This window comes from Sebastes umbrosus, chromosome 18 (assembly GCF_015220745.1).
Source record: "Sebastes umbrosus isolate fSebUmb1 chromosome 18, fSebUmb1.pri, whole genome shotgun sequence".
Lineage (NCBI taxonomy): Eukaryota > Metazoa > Chordata > Actinopteri > Perciformes > Sebastidae > Sebastes > Sebastes umbrosus.
The window spans coordinates 5,326,793-5,348,040 of NC_051286.1; the positions used below are offsets into that span (position 1 = coordinate 5,326,793).

Here is a 21,248-nt window from a genome sequence, read left to right on the forward strand (position 1 = left end):
CAAACAGCAACAACCATACATTATTCTAGCTGCTGAAGGTTGCCTGTTAAGCATCTGAAAATCATGAAACCATGGGAAAAGTATCCTGCTGTCCGAGCCTTTTCACCTCCTGCTTCAATGTTCAGCCGCCAAACCTGCAGGTACCGCCATTAATCAATAATTAAATGCCACTGCCATCCGTGTTCTTTGGTTACAGGCCCCCGTATACAATCAGGTCTGGCTGAGAGCGAGTTAAAAATAGGGGATCACAAAAGGTGTTTAAAGGGCGCCAGCAGAGAGCTGACAGGCAGGCAGGGGTCACCTCCGAGTCCCTGTAAACATTCAGGCAGACAGCGTCTACGCCGGGGTTCGTCTGTGTCTCCTTGCTGTAGAGGTCAAACCGGACATGAACATGCTTCCATAGCCGTTTCCCCACACAAGGACAGGACAGGACGTTCACCCAGGAGCGGGACAACAACAGACACATTGGTTAAGTGATGCATCGCAAATGAGGCCCATAAATATAGAACCATAAATAATAAGTAGCTCACTTGAATTAGATGTATTTTTTCACAGAAATTCAAGAAATAAAATTGGTGACGGTGCATCGTTATGATGCGTTGTGGAGGTTGTTGCAGAAATTATCAATTAAAATAATCTATCAACCAAAAATGACCAAATATTTGCAGGTTACATCTTCAGAATGCAAAGACTTTAGGGCTGCAACTCATGATTTTCATTATCGACTTAAAGGGCCAGTGTGTAGCATTTCGGGGGATCTATTAGCAGAAATGGAATATAATATTCATAACTATGTTTTCATTAGTGTATTATCACCTGAGAATCGTATTTTCGTCATCTTAGAATGAGCCCTTCATATCTACATAGGGAGCGTCCGTCATGTTTCTACAGTAGCCCAGAACGGACAAACGAAACACTGGCTCTAGTGAGAGACTTTCACGTTTTTATGTTACCTGAAGGCCACCGTAGTTCTCTGACATGCTTGTGAAACTGTGATAAAAGTAGTGTTATTATGGTAAGGATGACCTCTGAGCGAGGAGAACGGCGTTACCACGGTTTAGCACTTGGCGGCTCACGTTACCTCAGTCTTGGAAAGGGAGGAGTGAGCGGTGGGGTATTGAGTTGGTTGCAATCTGCAACCACACCACTAGATGCTGGTAAATCCTACACACTGTACCTTTAATCTGTTGATTAGATTCTTGATTGATTGATTGTTTGGTCTGTCAAAAAAAGAAAATGAAAATTGCCTTTCCCAATTTCCTAAGGCTCAAAGTGGCATCCTTAATTGCTTGTTTTGCCTTACCAAAAAAATAGTTAAAATAGTTGTAGATTAATTTTCTGTCGGTCGATTAATCGATTGTTCCAGCTCTAAAGAGAGTTTACTTGCTTTTCACCGTTTATATAATTATATCGTTGTGTCTTGGTCAGACATTGCTTTGCTTTAGATTTATGATATGCACACGTCATTTCTGACACTTCAGAGTACATCATTTGTATATTTCTTTTATGGATGAGTTGCAGCCTAAATTTATCATGAAATACGGCGTTGAGGTACAGACTTGTATAATAAATATATAAATAGCCTATTTGGCATCTTGAAACAAAAGACATGTGCCTCTTTAGTATGAATTATGCCAGAAATTCTAAATCATCGGGTAAATATGTTTAAGATGGTGCCGAGTAAAAGCTGCTGTAAGAATAAAATGTGTTCTGCTGAACAAAAGGTTTTGTGATAGTACAAATCTGGAAAAAAACAACCAAACCGTCTTTTTTTGGAGGCACCGAGGGAGCGAGAGTGTGAACGAGGGACGTCTGGATCGTGACGGAGGCAGAAAACAAGGCCTCTTCAGAAGCCGAGCTAAAAATCTATAAATAAACCCTGTTTGGATTCTCTGTTTGGACACCTGACTGTGGCGCTTGGGCAAGAAATTACTGGCAACACATTTGTTCATCTGTCTCCCCAACCCCCAACCTCTCCTCCTCATCTTATCAACCCCAGAACGTAATTACAACTCTACACTGAATCCTCACAACAAGTGTTCGGAGGGTTTTATGAGATACAGCGCTGCTATCACTTCTGTAAGTGTAGACAGTTAGGGACAGTATGAAAATTATTAGGGGTCAGAAAAGAGTGGTCTGACTTTTTTTTCTGGGAGACCAGGGAAGGCCATTTTTTTTTTTTGTTTTCTCACCCCAGATGTGTTATTTTATTTCAGCCGTCCCTTGCAAGATAAAAAAGGATCAAATAGTTAATAATGGTGGCTTTAGTGTGCACAGATTGTCATAAAGAAACGCTTTGCCATATGCACAGGACAGGAGCAAATTTTCATAAGTAAAGTTAGCCCATAATATAATTCAACTAACATTAACGCTATTCATTCCCAGCAAGTCGACACTTAATTCCCTGATCCACTTTGTTTGAACCAATCCGACATCACCCAATCAAGTTGCAGGACAGAACCATGAAGAACTAATGTTGCGTTATTGAGCGCCAAATAGAAAAAAATTATGCAAAAGATCATTTTGTTTGTGTACAAAAACTATGTAGTTGTCAACAAAAAACACATTGCAGTATGCAAAATGTGTGGGTCAAAGATTACAGATGGAAACGCAAATGGCATTACATTTGGTGAAGAGCTCATTATGACTTGAATTGGGAGTGCAAATTCTTGAGACTTGCAAAACAATGACTTTGTCCCTCCTCTGCCAATTGCCAATGACATTTTTAATGTACGATTGGCAGTAATGTGACAATTATTCCATTAAAACATTACAGTTTATTATTTGTGCTGATGTGCTTTGACTCTTTTAGTTACTAATGATAATATAAGTTGCACAAATTCAATGTTCCCCACCCAAATCATTTTCACACAGTCCTTAAGACCCAATTCATCAGATTCCTGCTTTTATTCCATGTGCTTTAAACAAGCGTATACTTCCTTGGATTTGTTGTGACACTGCTACACAATAAGTAAAATCAAATTAATTCTAAGGTCAGTTATTTAAAACACTGAATAAATCAAAAAATGTCAAGTCTTGCATATATTGCCTCTACACAAGTCTCTCTGAATGAAAAAAAAATCGGCTCAGATAACCTTAATTTATAAAGCCAGAGCATGCCAGCCATTCTTTACATTTGTGCAATTATTATTCCATAATCTGGTAATATTCTAGATATTATGGTGCCGTTACATAACGGAGATCAGTATCGGGTGCCGTCTGTTGTCCCAGAGACAGGAGGACGGGCAGGACAGTCTCCACCCAACACACAAAAAAGAGACGGACATGGAAAGAGTCTGTTTTTTAGAGTAAAAAACACAATTCCATCACATAGTACCTGAATAAAATGATTATGATGTGAGCAAGATGTTCTGGCGGAGCGCCCGGCGCTACCTTCTGTCACCGACCCACACACCAGCCAGGTCATTAACAGAATACAGTTGACACTCCAGTACAGTAGTCAAGAGACTCTTCAGAGGAGAATGGCTCCTCTGGGTCATTATTAGTCTATCAGATAATTAGCTCGCTCCAGCAGACATCAGCGAGACATCATGACTCGACTGCCGTCAGCCATTCTTGTAAACATGACGACATCGCGAGTCGCCTCGCTGGAAGATCTCTACGTTACACAGAAAGTTCTGAGAGGAGCTTTGGTTAACACACACAAAACACACACGATTATCCTCTTTGTTCGGTCGATACTCTCACATGCTCGAACATCACATGTACAACTGCTCTCACATGCTCATGTGAGCACTTTAAACACATGCAATTTCACCTGCATGAGCACACTCGTATACCTATGACTACTTTTAGCCTCTACGTAGGAGTGTGCGTATGAGAGGGAGCTGTTGAAAGAGGCCGAGCTGGTGGACCAGAAGACTCCTGGTTCAATAACCTAAAGGAGGACGCCGCTGTGAGACGTATGCATTCAGCTGTGTTCAGGAGAAAATAGGTAAAAAAGCTCCCTCAGGGTGAGGTATGGATCCGCAACAACAAAGAGAGAGCAGAGCTTCCCTCGCTACTGTGACTTCACGCCGTTAAAACCTGGTGAAATGTCGCCTCAGTTTTTAATTAAAAAGTACTCGCCAAAAGCAGAACAGAATGGAAATTTACGAGCAACAAACGGGCTGAAGCGGAACAGACTGTGAATGAGTGAATACATAAAGAGGTCAGGCGCGTTTGAACCGCGCAGCGCGGAGAGTGCTCTGTGCAGGTGCTCGTGCCTGCGCTTCCCCCCTCCGTCCGCTGCATTGTTCCACCACCGTTGGCATGCGAGCGAGAAGCAGAGCGAGGTCAGTTTCCATTATGCACAGCAGCATAATCCCCGCTTGTGTAATTCCCTTTTAAAAAGCCTCCTTCTGGTGTTTCCCTGGAGTTGACGAACCTGCATTCCAACGTGGACTGGCCGCCACCCGTTGGCAGATTTACCCCTCGTGCTGCCGCCAAATTTCCTGCCTACTCTCCACCCCCCACCCCAAAAATAACTCAGAATAGGCTACTCCATGGCCGTGTTTGCCTCAAATCCAACAGCAGAACTCACTCTCTACTCACCAACACACATTTCAACACTTTCAAGCTTTTGCAAGGTGATGACGCTTCTGCTTTGGGCCACACTTCCACCTCACCCACGCCACTTTTCAAGCCTAACACGCAACATGTGCACCGTGTGCCCGTGAGCAGATTAGAGCCATATCTAAAACCACTACAATCAAATCCCGTCGGATTAATTCATAGTACAAACCCAGCCCATACTAAAACCTTTGCTTTGTTGTTCAGTTCTACTTTGTTGTTGCGCCACGTCGTCTACTTCTACCCGGCTAATTATGCCACTCAAGTGGGAGTTTTTCAATATATGGCATTAGCAGCATCTTTATTAAAAGCAAATTATTCCTCCCACAGAACATTAGCCACGGTGCTCTGCCCCCTCTCCAATTTTCTTTGCTCCACAGTCAGTCGGTTCCCACATGGGGGAATATAATCTAATACTCTCTGTCCCCGAGTAAATCTCAAGTCAAGCAGCAAACACACATCTCTGATCACGCTCCTCACACAGCCGGGGAAGAGCTATCAAAACATTTGAATTCGGAAATAAAAACGGCGATTATTTGGGCGCCTTGTAGCTCACAGAGCGGTTGAAAGAGGAGATGTCACGGCGCCATAACGTACTTTGGGGTACAACACAAGCGCAGTAAAATCTGGTCTGCACTTGCTGAAATTGAGCAAACAGCAACGCATGTGTCATACCCCAGAGCTGAAGACCGCGTCCCAGCCTTCATTCAATAAGCCTCGAGAGCGGGCGCCTCATGTACAGCACTGAGGTCGAGTTAGGGATGCACCGATAGCGATATTGGGCCGATTCGGCCTCTATTCAATTCAATTCTTTGTTTATATACTATATACATTATATACTGGAGTTTTAATTCCTGTCATTCTCTTTTTAAAATTTTTTTTTTTATTATTTTACATGTTCGAAATACATTTTTGAAATAAAAATTGTCATTTACATTTCTGGGTTGTAATGCGAGGTAATTATTCACTGACTTATTTATTGTGTTTTGTTTTCAGTTTTTTCATAAAATGTTTTGATGTTGCATCACTGTCGATTGTAATCAGCTGTAATGGACTGAGCGCCTCCTTATCCGTATACATAAATAGATGCTATGACATTTTCCACTACATATTTATGTGGTTGTGTACAATCATCTCTTTGAGTGTATTATGTGCTATATATATCATGTGTCAGGGATCTACAGTAAGTCTGATGTTTAGTTCTTGTGGTCACTATGAGTTGGTGTATTGTTGGTTTTGTCTGTGAAAATGCAATTCAGTACATGTGTTCATCTGTTACATTTTGTTTCCCAAAGTTAAGAAAATAATGTTTGAGTTAAGCCTGGTGTTGATCCCAGTCACTTCCAGACAGTGAGGCACACAGCTTATTAATTTTACACTGGTATCGGATCGGTACTCGTATCGGCTGATACCCAAAGCCCAGGTATCGCTATCGGGACTGAAAAAGTCGGATCGGTGCATCCATAGGCTGAGTCCTTACCGTAGCGACCCGGGTTCTAATCCGACCCGCGGTCCTTTGCTGCAGGTCGTCCCCTCCCTCCCCCTTTCCTGCCTATATTCATCGGTATCTAATAAGGCAGAAAAAGTCCTAAATATAATCTTAAAAAAAATAAAAACAGCAATTACTTTTGTTCCAAGCAGTTATGGCAACTTGTTAAAAAGTGCATTTGTTCCCTTCATCATGGGACAGAGGAAATGCATCTCAAGGGCTGGTATGACTCAAGCTCCGCATGTGACGGTTAAATAAAGAGTAACCAGAGGTTGTATCAGCCCTTTGCTGTGTGAATTAGCCTTTTGTAGATTACAAGCATGCGTTGCAATCAAGCGGGAGCAAAAAATAGTTTGGACAGCACCTTGAGTTATTACTGAACGGCCAATAAAAACAGGGACTTATGATGAATGGCTGCCTGTAGCAGCACAAGTCTCAGGACAAGCAAAACAACATTAGCACCCCGTGAACCAAGAAAAAGGGCTCCCTCGCTGATCACAGAAATAATGATGAGGAAAAGGCAGAGAGACCAAAGCTGGCGGAGTGTAATCTATGCAGCCCACAAACAGCGGCTTAATTAAACTGAGCTTCAGATGTTGCACACACTCAGCATAAAACCAAAAGCCTCCAATAATAATTCTCATCCAAATCGAGCCGGAGTCCATCCGCGGTTAGTGCTGCTCTCCCCCCGGAGGGGTGCACACCAGTGCCGTCACTGGTCCGCTGCTGGATCATCAGTTCTAGACAAACAACTGCTGCACGGGGGAGTCAGGACAATCTGTGATACATAAACAATTTTCTCAGCTATTGTGAGAGTTGGGAACCAAAGACGTCTATTCTGTTCCTAGAAAATGAGTGGATGGTAAACAAGTTTGTCATGCTGGAAAGATTTTTGACAGAGCATGAACATCCATTCTGATTCACGCTTCCTTGTCTTCCCTGATGGGACTTGATGTTTCGTGAGCAATAATTTGTCGTGACAAGTGCAACATGAACAATAAGTTAATTGTAGTCAGTCAGACTGAGAGACAAGTGTTTCAAATGATTTATGTAACATTACTTTTCTTTTGAAAGCTTTAGAAAGGTTTGTGTTGCGTTTTCTGAATCTCTACATACGGAGTTGGTGAGTGAAAAGCTGACCGATTCGACTGTTATCAGGCCATTAAATAGGCGTTATCGGTCGCTATAAGCACCATAGATGTGGATCATTAGGGGCCTACTACGCCTACTACGTTGTGAAAGTGAAAGCGAAACTTCTTGATTAATTGATTAGTTGTTCGGTCTATAAAATGTCAGAAAACGGTGAAAAACGTCAATCAGTGTTTCCCAAAGCCAAAGATGACGTCCTCAAATGTCTCGTTTTGTCCACAACTCAAAGATATTCAGTTTACTGTCATACAGGAGTAAAGAAACCAGAAAATATTTACATTTAAGAAGCTGGAATCAGAGGATTTTGAGGGGTTTTTCTTCTTAAAAAAACTACTCAAACCGATTAATTGATCATCAATTTAAGAGTTGGTGATTAATTTAATAGTTGACAACTAATCGATTAATGGTTGCAGCTCTACTGTAAAGGCAACATCAAAGTAGCATCTACAGTACATGGTAGTGTTCAGCTACAATCAGAGCCACTCATAACTGCCCACAACTGGCCAAAACTGAGCAACAACCGGTCAGCTGAGGTGCCTGAAATCTGCATCCATGACAGGATTACTCACGATGCCCAAGACCCAAGACCCGAGAACAAAGAGTCATATGATCAGCTCACAGTGACGAGGCAGAGCGGCGGTTGGATCGGAGGAAGGAGCCGATGAGAAATGTGTGGAATGTGAAGTACAGTCTGGTGCCTCCGGTGCGGGAGACATTTGAATGGAAAAAAAAAAAAAGGGTAATCCTGGAGGATTAGGAGGAAAACTTCAAGCACATAATCTTGTCATTTGGCGCTCATTTCAATAGGACCCCACTGTGACTCTGACTAAGTTCACATTCAAACGGTCACAACACTGAGTAGTTCAAAGTCAGGGGTGTAAAAAATGTTTGTTGTGCTTGTTTATATATATATATATATATATATATATATATATATATATAAAAATAGCAGATTACAGCACCAGTGATTCACTCATCCCTGAGGGGTTCCGCCTGCTGTGACCAGTAATGAAGTAATAGCCAGTTAGTCCTCGCTGGGTCACTTTGTGATGCCGCAAATAAAACCTGTACATTTTTAAATTACTTCCTAAATTGTCTGTGCCCTGGTGTCATCCTGTCTAAACACAAATCCCAATATTGAGTTTCACCAAAATAATTATTCTCAGGGCTTAAAGGGGAACTATGCCTGTTTTCAAAATGTATACGTGTTATTCCTATAGTCTAAGAAAGGCCAAAACATATTAGTAAACATGAACAACTCTCTCCTAAATCCAAAAACTAGACCCCAATACTCAAATTTGTGATGATGACTCTGAATGGGGAAAGATATATTATAGATGACACCAAGAGCACCCAGGGGAATGAGCCGAGTATATGAGTACATTTTCTGTTTCACAACTGACAACACTACAATAAAATAAAGTTTATATGGGTATAAAATAGAAAACAAACATCCTGTGGGTCCACAAAATCAGTCTCCCATTCATCGTCTACTTTCTCAAGTTTGAGACTTTACACACCGGGGGCATAAAAGAGCAACAGCCAATGAGGAAACTCCACCCCTCGGCTGACCAATCGTGTAACTTCACTCACTCAGTGAAAGACTTTTCTTCGTAGTGCTGGGCCTCTGCAGTCCAGCCAAAAAGTACATCGCTTATTTGGCGCGCAATATTCACATACTGTGTAAAAGAACTCACGACAAAAGCAACAGTTAAAAAAAATATATTGACGTGCAAATTAATCCTGCACCCGCCGGTGTGTCACAGCCTTTACTTCTGGTTCCTGGGTTCACAAATATTGATTGAACTCTCCTAGGCTATGGAAATAACATATTGGATTTCTCAATTTAGGTGGTGTTCTCCTTTAATAATCCTCCTTCAACAGGTCTCCTTTACATATACATTTCCACTTTATGACCTTATATTTAGGAGGTTTTTGTAATAGTAAGAGCAGGTAGTTCCTACATCCTGTACAGCCAATTAAAATCACAGTACCTGATATTTTTCCATGAGATGATACTAATGAGACTAAACCTGTAACCCTCGCTGCTTTAATTTAATGATATCTCTCTGAGTCATGCAGGATCACAGAGAGCTCAAATGCACCATTGATATAAAACACAAAAAGGCAAATTCAAATGACATCTTGTCATTCCTGCCAGTGCATTTCAATCAACAAAACCACGAGAAACTTTAATGTTTTTCGTAGCCTGATGCAGATGTCAGCAGTGTCAGTGGAACTGTCAGCAATCGAGTCCAGTAGAACTAATTATAGAGAATGCTGCTTCCTTTAAGTGTACCAACGATGCTGTAACATAATCAATAGCTGACCCTTTTAATAGCCCTTTCAGTGCTTATTGCAGCGCAAGTATTCTAAACTGAGTCAGAACAATAGAGGCTCAATTAAAGCAGCACATCATCTCAAAAACTCCACAACGATTATGAGTTTCTCCTACAGTTTTATTGATGGATTGGAACAACACACCCCATTAAATAGAGTTCACCCAGAGTTTTCTGTGTCTCTAATGATCTCAAGACTGTATTCGTCAAAGATCAACATCATCAAAACTTGTATGAATATTATAGCTGCTGTGCAACTTTGAGTCGGGGCCATGAGAAATACAGAAGGGTCCATTATCATTAGCATGTTCGTCCTGCCTAAATCGGGACTCAAACTTACAACCTCAGACACCATGGGCAGGTCACTATCTTGGTGAGCGCCAAGCGGAAACTACCACTTCACACATTGACATCACAATTCTGTTTTCGAGACAAAATTCTGAGAATTTGCATACTTCATCTAGACAACACAGAGATGTCTGTCATTTATTTTCATATAAAGATTGATTGTGAAACAAACTGATGTTTAACATCCCTGATTTCCATTGACTGCGATGGTTTACATGAGGGTAAATTTAAAAAAAACTGTAAAAAATGCAGACTTTGAGATAAAATTCTGAAATGTACCACATTACATCTCACATGACCTCAATTTTGTCATTTATTTACATGAATATTGGAGATTGTACTGTTTACACTAAAACATTTTGATGCACTGTGGGCTCAATTTTAAATAAAATCAAAAATCTGTCTAAATGGTTAATGGAAGACAGACTGAAGATGCAGCAAGTTTGGTGTCAATTGAGCAAAAAATGTGGGAGGAAATCGGTTTAATAAGTTTTAATAGGAGTGATGGACTTCGTAATTCCTGCCAGGTTGAAGCATCTGAACATTTCTGCTCATTTGAACTACATTTTGGTGGAAGTTGCAAAGCACAAAGCCAGTTGATGAAGTTTGGCATAGGACTGGACCTACGTGCAAAGTTTTGTTCATGCATGAGAAGGCAGATTTCCTTGGAAGACTAACAAAATTGACAAAAACAAGGAGGACCGACAGCAGAGCTTCTGGCTGGCACCTAATAAGACATATAGAATATATCCTGAGGCAAACGTCTGGCTGTTTAGCTTCTAAATGCTCCGCTACGTTCACCAGATAGTCGCTAACTTTATTCGTCTGACGTTTGGTGCTGGGCAGGTATAACGTTGTGGGACAATCAGGGTGTTTTTGGGGAAAACGTTGTGTGGCGTGAAACAAAACAATGCACTAAAGGACGCTAAACGCTTTGTGATATTTCTCTGGTTGGTCCATCACTGTGAGCGACCTCTTTCACATTACACATCATTGAATCCATTGTTAACATAAAAAGGTGGTTAGTGCATCTTTAATCTCATAGCATACCTGGCGCTGAACAGTTCTTCTGCTCCGTTTCGTTGTCCGGTTCTGACGCCATTAGCCGTCTCCCCCAGTGGTCGATGTCCGGATGTCCCTCCACGATCATCCCATGGCCTGCAACAGAAACAAAAACAGCTTATTATACAGTCAACATGATTAAAAGTGTCTACGCTTGTAGCCAAGTATGCAAGTTTCCAGCACTAATGCTAAAGATCTATTGGAACGCTTCTAAAAGCTTTTTTCTTTTGCTGCAGGGAAACCTTGAAACTCCATTTTGCACATTGTAAAAAAAAAAAAAACAGCGAAACTAACATGGCTGCTCTTACACAAAGTATGTTTCATGACCTAAAACATCCATGATCATGATCATTAATCCAAACAAGGTGGCTTTTTCTTTAATCCCTTAAAAGTTTTCATTCATGTAGATATGACATTTTCATCCGGCGGCAGCAGCAATAACACATCAACATGCAGCTGCTGTGCCATTATGGTTTTTCGGGTGGGAGGAGGAGCAAGTACAAGTTTCATTTTTCATTAAACTGCTCTTAAGCCGCCGTAATGAGGACATAAAAAACTGCTGTCCCAAATCTATTATGTAAAAAAATCATACGCAGCGAGCTCAGCGGCGTTTTGAAGTCGCACATTTTCATAAAATGTCGCCGCACGAACGCGACGTTGAATTGACAAAGCGGTAACTGACTGCAGGATGATTAAACGGTATTGCTGTTCACAAGGGAACACCCTGAGGACAGATGGTCTCTGTTTAATTCATGTACAACTTGTTCAGACTACCTCTGTCTGGCTTTTCGTTGTAGGTTACACAATGACTGGGAAAAGACTTTGTAGCAGAGGACTCACATGATCGGTGTCTGTAATTGTCACCCTGACCATGTGAACGTGTCCGTGTGATCACTCACACACTAATTCCCCTTCTAGCACTGACTTCCTGGAAGTCATGGTTAAGACAAAGGAGACTATTTTAAGGGTAACAAATTGAAGAACACAGACCTAAAAGCAATGCATTGACAATGTAGAGACAAAGGAACATCCATTGATTAATCATATGGTCTAGAAATGATCAGAAAATTGTTAGAAATGCCAGGACAACTTATTAAAAGGCCAAAGGTGACGTAATCAAATTGCTTGTTTTTTCTGTACAAAACACAAAAGAGTCTTAGACCCCTAACAATGTATCATTATTTATTTATTTTCTTTCTTTTAACTATGTTTATTTTCTTTTATTTGTATATTTGTTTGTATGTATTTTTTTTATTATTTTTGTACACTTGTTTTCCTTGCGTGGTTTTAGTTGTGTGCCCTCTGGGTGTTGTCATGGGTGAGGGGGTGGTTGTGATATCTATCAGTCCAAACATATTTGTGCAGTGGATTGTCAGAGTTGTAGTAACAAAATTATGATATAAACTTTGTTCAAAACACAAAAGATATTCAGTTTAATATCACAGAAGACAAAGAAAATCCTCACATTTTAGAAGTTTAAACTCAAGAATGTGTTAAAGTTCTGATTAAAACTGACTTAAACGATTAATAGATTATTAAAATAATGCAGATTAATTTTTGGTTGATTAACTTATCAATTAATTGACTAAGTTTCTGCCCTAGTTTGAAGTTAATTAGAAACTGCAAAGTGCCAACCTTGGATGTTAGCCGCCGTTTGCCTCGAGCCCTGACGGTACTTATGGTACCTGCAGTACTGTAGAAAAACAAGTACTGTCACCTTTTGAGAATTTTGGCATCCACTTGGTACCGAAATATCGGTTCTCCTGACATGCCTAGTGCCGTATCAGTACATATCTTTCAAAGTTGAAATGACAGAGTTTTGTAAACTGATCTTTGTTGTTGTTTGATGACGGCAAACAAGCTGTTAACACAACAACATGTTATCACCTTTAAAAGACGTTGGTGAATCTGCCGACAAATTCAAATTAAATTTTTCGGCACCGCTACTCATTTTCTCCTCTCCAACCTTCCAGCTAGTGTTTCTCTAAAGTCATCTACCTGGACCCAATGGTATGTTTGGTGCACTGATACAGAAATGTCTTCATTAAATGGCTTTCAATCCAGTACAGTTGGACAGCCTGACGATCAGCAGGCGCTGGACAAACAGACTGGACACGAGGCGACTGCAGCTGCTTCCCACAGCTCTCCAATCCAAAAGACCAAAACCCTCCAGTCATCGCTCCAACCTGTTCCTCCTCACCATCCAGCTCAGTTTCACTCCTCTCTGGTCTCTAGCAACGCTCACAATAAAACCCTGTCCAGTGTTAAGGCCGGGGGAGGGCACGGGAACATGTGTCCCAAGAGATGATCACGTTGTCACATATAACAATAAGAGCTATGTGTAGAGCGTGGGCTGTTTCACATTTACACCCGGACACGGTGGACTGCTCATTTTTGGGGGGAAATTGTGCATGACGGTCCGTCTAAATGCAATTTCTCCCAGCTGTTATCTGCAGAATCACTTGACCACAACTACACAAAGACAGATTCTTCGATGTTTATCCGATGACGTGATTCTTAAAAGTACCGTTTTAGCTTAATTGTCTGGGAACTTAAGACACAATGCCACTTGACTCCAGCCTGTTGGGAACTTCTTCTACGCTAGACCCGAAACCAACTCCTTCTGCTCCGCCCCAACCGATCACCAACTACACCTGACAAACAGGTAGAACCACGGACAGCGACTACGTCGAAGATCAAACAGCCCACCTCTACCTTCCATTCACAACGCTGAAGTTAGCTTCCGATTCAGCAGTTAAGGGGAACATTAAGGGAAATTGAACTTGCTGTTGTGAAAGCGTGTTAGACATTTAAGATAAAGCCTTAATGCTGTCTGAAACCCTCTTTGTATTTTCACAAATCTCAAACTTTTTTAAAGAATCTTTAGCCTCTCTGGGATAATCTAGTCTAAGGATTGTGTTTTTTCCAAGAGACCTTGTGTGGTCTAGATGTGAAATAAGAAGTTAAATCTCCCCTTTTAGTTTTTGCATTTTCTCAAATAGAATAAAGGCTTTATAAATCTGAAACCATGTCTTAAAGAGTCTCTGGCTTCGCTGGGATAATCTGGTCCAGATTTGACCAGTATAAAAGGCCTTTACACACTGGGGGCGTGACGAATAAATGACACAAAGATGTGAAATAATCGCCTGTGAATATTATATTTCTAAAGGGCTTTTATTGTGTAAAAGGTAAGAACGGAAGGAGTGGATCTGGAATGTGCTAACTTTGTCAAGGTTGAAAGGAGTAATAAAGTTTGTTGGCGCATCTCAACCGGTTCCGCACAACGTGATTGGTTGATGTCTTTATTCGTAGTGCGAAAGCTCAGAAAGACTGACACCATGTATGTTACTTTTTTTCCCCGCATTCGGTGTGAAAGTGAAAGTAGTTTGAAAAAAAATATGATGAAACGCTGCCGGTGTGTAAAGGCCTCAAGAATAGTGTTTTTTGAAAGAGACCTACTCATAGTTTGGACTTAAAAGTGGCAACATACACCAATTTCAGACTACATTAAATTCTGTAATGTGCTAACTCAGAAGAAGATAACCATGTACCCAAACAACAAACCCTGTATTATAACTATTTCCAAAGAAATTAAAACGTGTATAGTTCAGGAAAAAAATGCATTTAAGAGTGTGGAACTTAATCATCATTTAAAGGAGGTCAGGAGGAAAGAAGAGGAGGCATTTGAAACTCACTGCTCATCGATGAACAACAAAAAACTGTGGTATTTTATGATGAACATGGTCTCAGCTAAAAAGTCTCTAAGTGTTCTAAACAAGGATGAGAAGGCCGCAACGTTATGCAACGTTTGAAACAGCTGATTTCTCTGACTGATCATGTAGTACAGAGACTGTTTTCATGGCGCTGCCCCGGGAAGGCCTCTGGACCCGACAGCGTCTCTGGACTCCTGCTAAAAATCGTGCAGTGAAGAGATGTGCAGAAATCTACCAGAAGTCTTTGAACCTGCATACCGTTTCTCTTATTGTGATTATTCCTGTTCCTCAAAAAAAAAAGCATCTTGTAAGGAAAATAACAACTATCAACCAGCTGCTTTGGTTTCTGTAATTATGAAATGTTTTAGAACACCTGTAAAGTAGAGGTCAACTGTTTACTACATCCTTTTCAGTTTGTTTACAGGTGTAGCGGAGGTACAGACGAGGCTTTGGTAACCTCTCTGTGCAATTCAAGTACAAACCAAATGCAAAACTGCATGGAAGATAAACGGTGTAAGACGGCATCCATCCCTGCAGTCGACCTACGAGCAGCAAAATAACACACCAAGTACCAGATACTACCACCTGGGACGAGGTACCACGTTGTCTCTTTTATCCCTACTTCAATAAAAACATTTAATACGACGCAGATCAAATAAATAAGGATGAAGTCAAGATAGAAACCCACAGAACTTTATTTTTACTTATTTATTGATTGACTATTTTCCAGTGGCAGCGCTTTTATGTATTTTAGCGACAGTGTATGTTTTATTATTACGTCCTTGGATATGGTTCTTGTTTTACCCTTGTCTTTTATGTGGAATGTGTTTTATGGATGCAGTATTATTGGTGGAAGCCCAATCCAAAGTTGTGGGATAATAAAGTGACTCTTGAGTTTAAAAAATACAAAGACACCCCTCCCTATCTTTAGTTTTATACATTTAATACTTTGGCTGCCAGTCATACTAATAAATTTCAATAAATGGAGATCACTTTGGAGTCTAAGAAGTTGAGATAAACCTCTGTTCATTTTGACAGTGTAAATTTAAAATATCAGTGGTGAAAATAGTGGTTAGTTTTAGCGCTACAGTAAATTAACATCTTTCTATGTTTGCTGGGGTCAAGAGGTCAGTGCATCTTTAGTGGCTGATGGAGTACAACAGTAGAGGTGTACTATTTTGATTTGAGCCATTTTCCAAGCGAAAATGCCAAATATTGTCTCGTTCTAGCCTCTTAAATGTGAATATTTGCTTCTTTTCTTAAGTCTTCTATCTTTGGCTTTTGGACTGTTGGTCCAAAAGAGACAAAAACATTTGAAAATATCACCATAAGAGACACCATAAAAGACATCACAATGAACATTTTCCACTGTTTTCTTGTGTTTTTAAAAACAGAATCGCCAGATTAAATCAATAACGGAAATCATTAGTTGCAGATCTGGCGACATCTAGCGGTGAAGTTGTAGATTGCAACAAACTGAAACTTTCTCCGTATGTAGATATAAACAACTCATTCTAAGCTCCTTCTTCACAGGAAACAACTTGGTTAGGTTTAGGGAATAAACATAACATAATAGGGAAAATAACTCTGGAAGTGGCGTTACTTAAGTACGGAAGTTATATGACATAAATCTACGTTGACTTCTGGTTTGAAATTTGAAACGAACACTGGACCTCCTCCCTACGCGGCGTTTGTCGCTACTTCCTGGTTCACGATTACGTGGATAACATACGAATTGATTTCGTGGAATATATACAAATTACAGTGCATTACTTTTAGTAGGTATAGCTACGAGCAGTGTATGAGAACAGCCTGAAATGTAACACACTGTTCCTTTAAACTTGCTCAGCGTTGGTGAAGGTTAACGGCCTGAAAGGGACTTTAAAGATGAGCACATCGTATGCGTGCTACTCTGCTTGGCATACACGGCAATGAGGCCAACCTGAAATTCTGACAGTCACATTAAAGAGGCACTAAATCTACTCGCTACTTTGGAGCGGAAACAAAGAAATGAACTCAAGAATGGGATAAAAAAAAAGAGGCTGCGAGCACACTTCTATCAGACTATATTGAGTCGCAAGAGGGGAGACGAGAGTGTTCGAGCAACAATAGCACAGCAGCAGTAATGTCGTCGTCCTCCAGCTCTGTCCAATCAGCTCAGCGGGGCGATTGAAACCAAGGACACCCATCCATCAATCTCTCTAAAAAGACACTCTCCTTATACGAGTATTCACCTTCCTGTTGCCCCCGACGACCAGCCTGCTGCGGCTACCTGTCAGAGCCGAGCCCGGCCCTGCTGCTCACATAAAACACCTGTTCTAGTTTCTCCCACATGCAGACGCAGCTCCATCACACGCAGCAACAGCATCAGCATGCACGACAGCATGTCGCGCCCCACCCCTCTTTATGGAGACGTAACCCAGGAGTAGTACATCAAATCCCATCCATCTGGACCATTCAGCACATCAACACTGCCCTCCCCCCCCCTCTCTCTCCCTCCCTCCCTTATACTACTATCAATCAAATGGGTGGCAAACACATGGCACAGGTTTTACTGTGACATGACAAATGCGTGCTCCTGTTGTGATGGATGAAAGATGAGAAGGCCACAGCTATTCAATTACACAGATCTCATTATGGTGAGCTTTTTGGGTCTCGGTGGGTTCAGAGGGGATTTGTTCTTCTCTCTCTCTCTCTCAAACACTTCCTCTTGCATGTCACCTTGAAATCCCAACACCGCCGCCGCTGGTCAAGCAGGCTGAAATTCACTGTCAAATACCCCCACATGACAATCACCGTGTGGGTCGGACAAACTTGATTAAAATGAAAAAAAATAAATAAATAAACGGCGAGCCATTAGCGACAGAGGGGGGCTTACTTTGGCTCCCAGTGCCTGCCTTTGGAGATAAGAGATTTGCACTCGCCTGTATGATATCATTCCAGAATAATCTTTTAAGCCTCTTGTTGTTTTTAATGTAATTAATAAAACTCCCGATACATCAGTTAGAGATAGTCGGGCAGTAGTTTTGTGGTGAGTTTTACAGCTGCTTTCAGCTCCCGGGGCCTAAGTGGTTGCAGATGGACACATCACCACGACAGGATAGGGGCTGAGGCTGAGGGTTAGAAGCACTTTGACGGGGGAGAAAACACACCGAACCCTCTTCTCTTTCGTGCCCACAGGCAATAATTCATGACTTAAACACACTATGTTGGCACTGTGCAGTTTAGTTGTTCCCTTAAAGCTTCAGAAGGTAGACATTTTTTGGCATCATTGGGCAAAAATATTGTAATTCAAGTGTTCCGAGAGAGACTTCTGCACCTCATCATGGCTCCGTTTTCAGGCTTTAAATAATCTAGCTCCGTGACGGCAGACTTTAACCAATCACAGGTCATTTCAGAGAGAGAAGCGTTCCTATTGGCTGTGCTCCGGCTGGTGGGCGGTGCTTAGTATTTCTCAACATGTCTGCCGGGTCACAAACTTTCTCATTTTACAGCTAAACAGTACACTACAAGATGATTCTGACAACATTTGAGGAGAGAAATAGGCATTAACGTAACAGAATATTGATTCATATTTGATCAGCGCTGCCTAGTTTGACCGTTTTGGTCGGAGTTTGCGAGTGATTGACAGCTGCTCAGAGACAGCAAGGCTCCAGCTCGGCTCTGATTGGTTGATTTATCTTGCACCGGAGGACACACGATTTTTTTTTCCAGATTACCTGTCTCATGCACTACAATCAGAATATTTATATTATAAAAAATAACTTTTTTTTTTTAAATCATATTTGCTCCAATTCCACCTACTGCTGCTTTAACATGAACATCACTGCTCCAGGGGTGTTGTTTGTCTAGTTAACCTCTGATCCCAGTGGCGTGTCAAGATACCACCATCACCAGCAAAATGTCAAGGTTGCTCGTTACATAACTGTGTGTGTGGGATGCTCTGCGTGTCAGTGTTTGCACGGGCCTGAAGGTATGAAGAGTTTTGACATGTGTGCATGGGGAGGGAGCATGTTGTTCGGAGTGTGTGTGTGTGTGTGTGTGTGTGTGTCTGCATGAGGGGGGGAATCATTACACATGATCAGGCATCTGAGTCGTTTGCACACCTCGAGCATCTATGAATATTGTAACGTTCAGTGCGCATCCCAGCAGTGTGTGTGTGTGTGTGTGTGTGTGCGTGCGTGCGTGTGTGCGTGCGTGTGTTCTTGTACACCTATCTTTGTGAGGACCAATATGAGTTTTAGACCTTCAGAGTGACATTTTTGGAAAAGTGAGGACATTTTGGCCGGTCCTCTCTTTGGGACGGACCTTCAAAGGCCTGTTTGAGGGTTCAAACTTGGTTTTAAGGTCCAGGTTAGAATTAGGTTTAGGTTAGGGTTAGTGTAAGGGATTTATCTGTGACGGTTAAGGTTAAGGTAAGGGGCTAGGGAATGCATTATGTCAATGAGGGTCCTCACAAAGATAGAAGTACACGGCTGTGTGCGTGTGTCTGTGTGTCAGTGTGTGTGTATTAGTGTGTGTCTGTGTGTGTGTGTGTCTGTGTCTGTGTGTCAGTGTGTGTGTATTAGTGTGTGTGTCTGTGTGTATCCCCCCCTTTAAATGATCGTCAGTGGCCTCTGCGTAAAAATCACAATCCCTCGATGGCCATGCGGAACCTGGAAGCGTGATGATGATGATGATGATGATGAGGATGCTCGAGCGTGATGGAGGTGTGTGTGTGTGTGTGTGTGGTGGTGTGTGATGATACCGGCATTAACCAGCATCCTGAGCTCCGGTGTGTAGTGTGACCGAAACAAAAAAAAGGAAAAAGAAAAAAAAAGAAAAAAAAGCGCAAACATTCCAGAACCGAACGGTGCCGTTCGGTTCTGGAATCGGTTCTTTCTGTGTGCATGTGGAGCATTGGAGGTGTGCATGTGATGATGATCCTTCCTCTCAAATTAAAAAAAACGTGCAGCTCGCTGCCACGGCGCGCACACTGCGGCATATACACGGACAAACAGACTGAGACACCAGAGAAACAGTCACCTCAGAATAGAACATGTGCGGCTGACTTTATCCTCTCAGAGTGATGCTACTGCGTTTTAATACAAACTTCCATGTAAATGCAATCAAGATCAAGAGGCATCGCATTCGCATTTTTGGACCTGGTCCTATTTGAGAATGCACACCAATATACTGCTCACATCTCCTGCCCTTGACATTAAAGCACAGGCCTGTTTTAGTGTTTCTGTTTGATGCTTTATTATAACAATAAAGCATGATTGTGCATGATTTCACTGCAGATTTCCTCTCCATCCTCGGTTTCTGTTTGATGCTTTATTATAACAATTAAGCAGAAGTGTTGTGCAGGATTTCACTGCAGATTTGCTCTCCATCCTCTGCTCCCTGCAGCCTCTCCATATCACCACCACCTCTCACTCACCTGTCTTGGTCAGCAGCGCCGACATGCTCCACGCCACGAACAGGGCACTGCAGATGAAGCACACCTGCACGAAAAGCATCTCCCTCCTCTTGCGAACTTTAAATATCTTGTCCATTATTGTCTTTTTGGACACGGTGTCGGTGTCGTCCCGCTCCATGCTCCTCCTCCGCAGCTCAGCTCAGCTCGGCGGCCACTTTTTGGTTTGGTGTGATGTTGCGTCCTTGAAGAGCTGAAGAAACTGCACCTGCAACCTGCACCCTTCTGCTGCTGCTGCTGCTGCTGCTTGAGCCTCTTCACAGCCGGGATGATGTGCTCCTCATCATGTCAAGCCAGCCGTCCTCCAGGGTGCACAGATTGGAGAGTGGTGGTAATGAAGCAGGGGACCGTTTTTTTCCTCCCTCCCTCTTCTTGTAGAGATGCAGGCGGTCAAATCCCCATATAAAGGGTCTCCAAATCAAATCAATTCAGCTCCTGAATTCAAGAGGATGAACATCAGACCCTCCCATTGCACAATCCTGTCCCGAGAGAGAGAAAAAATATCCGTGTAGTTTTTGTGTTTGGCATAAAAATGCGTCAGCCATATAAAACCGTGGAAACAGCTCTGCACGCACCTGCAACTGTTAAGTGCAAACAATCTGTGCTCATCAAGGTTAATTGTTGGATTCGACCGGCAGCAGTCGTGCAGCAGCTCAGCTCAGCTCGGCTCAGCTCGGCTCTGCTCGGGCGCCTCCCACTTCACATGGATCCTCCTCAGCTCAGCTCAGCTCAGCTCAGTGCAGAGGAGATGAGAGAGAGGAGAGGAGAGAGAGCTCCCTTTTGCTTCCAGCATGCCCTCCTCTACCTATACGAGACAGGGCTCCTTTAACTTTCCATGCAGGACTGCATGTGCACAAAAAAATCTCTCTCCACTGTCCACCTTAAACAAATCTGCTATCTTAAAAAAATCTGCTATCTCTCCACTGTCCACCTTAAACAAATCTGCTTTCTTAAAAAAAATCTGCTATCTCTCTCCACTGTCCACCTTTAAAAAATCTGCTATCTCTCTCCACTGTCCACTTTTAAAAAAGTCCACCTTAAACAAATCTGCTATCTCTCTCCACTATCCACCTTAAAAAAATCTGCTATCTCTCCACTGTCCACCTTAAACAAATCTG

At 42.0% G+C, this 21,248-nt stretch overlaps 1 protein-coding gene across 2 annotated transcripts in view; it reads right to left on the bottom strand.

Moving 5' to 3' along the window:
• slc24a4b (solute carrier family 24 member 4b) overlaps positions 1-20,919 on the bottom strand; it is a 43,690-nt gene extending 22,771 nt beyond the window's left edge. The window contains exons 1-3 of one of the 2 annotated variants that reach the window (XM_037750817.1): positions 20,706-20,918; positions 20,095-20,609; positions 10,948-11,055 (exon numbers count right to left, since the gene is read on the bottom strand). In XM_037750817.1, the coding sequence (XP_037606745.1) occupies positions 10,948-11,055; positions 20,095-20,251 (265 nt within the window). In that variant the 5' untranslated portion in view covers positions 20,252-20,609; positions 20,706-20,918. Of the gene's footprint in view, positions 1-10,947; positions 11,056-20,094 lie in introns of both variants that reach the window. The other variant, XM_037750818.1, reaches the window with a different exon arrangement.
• Between the last annotated feature and the right edge of the window lie 329 nt (positions 20,920-21,248).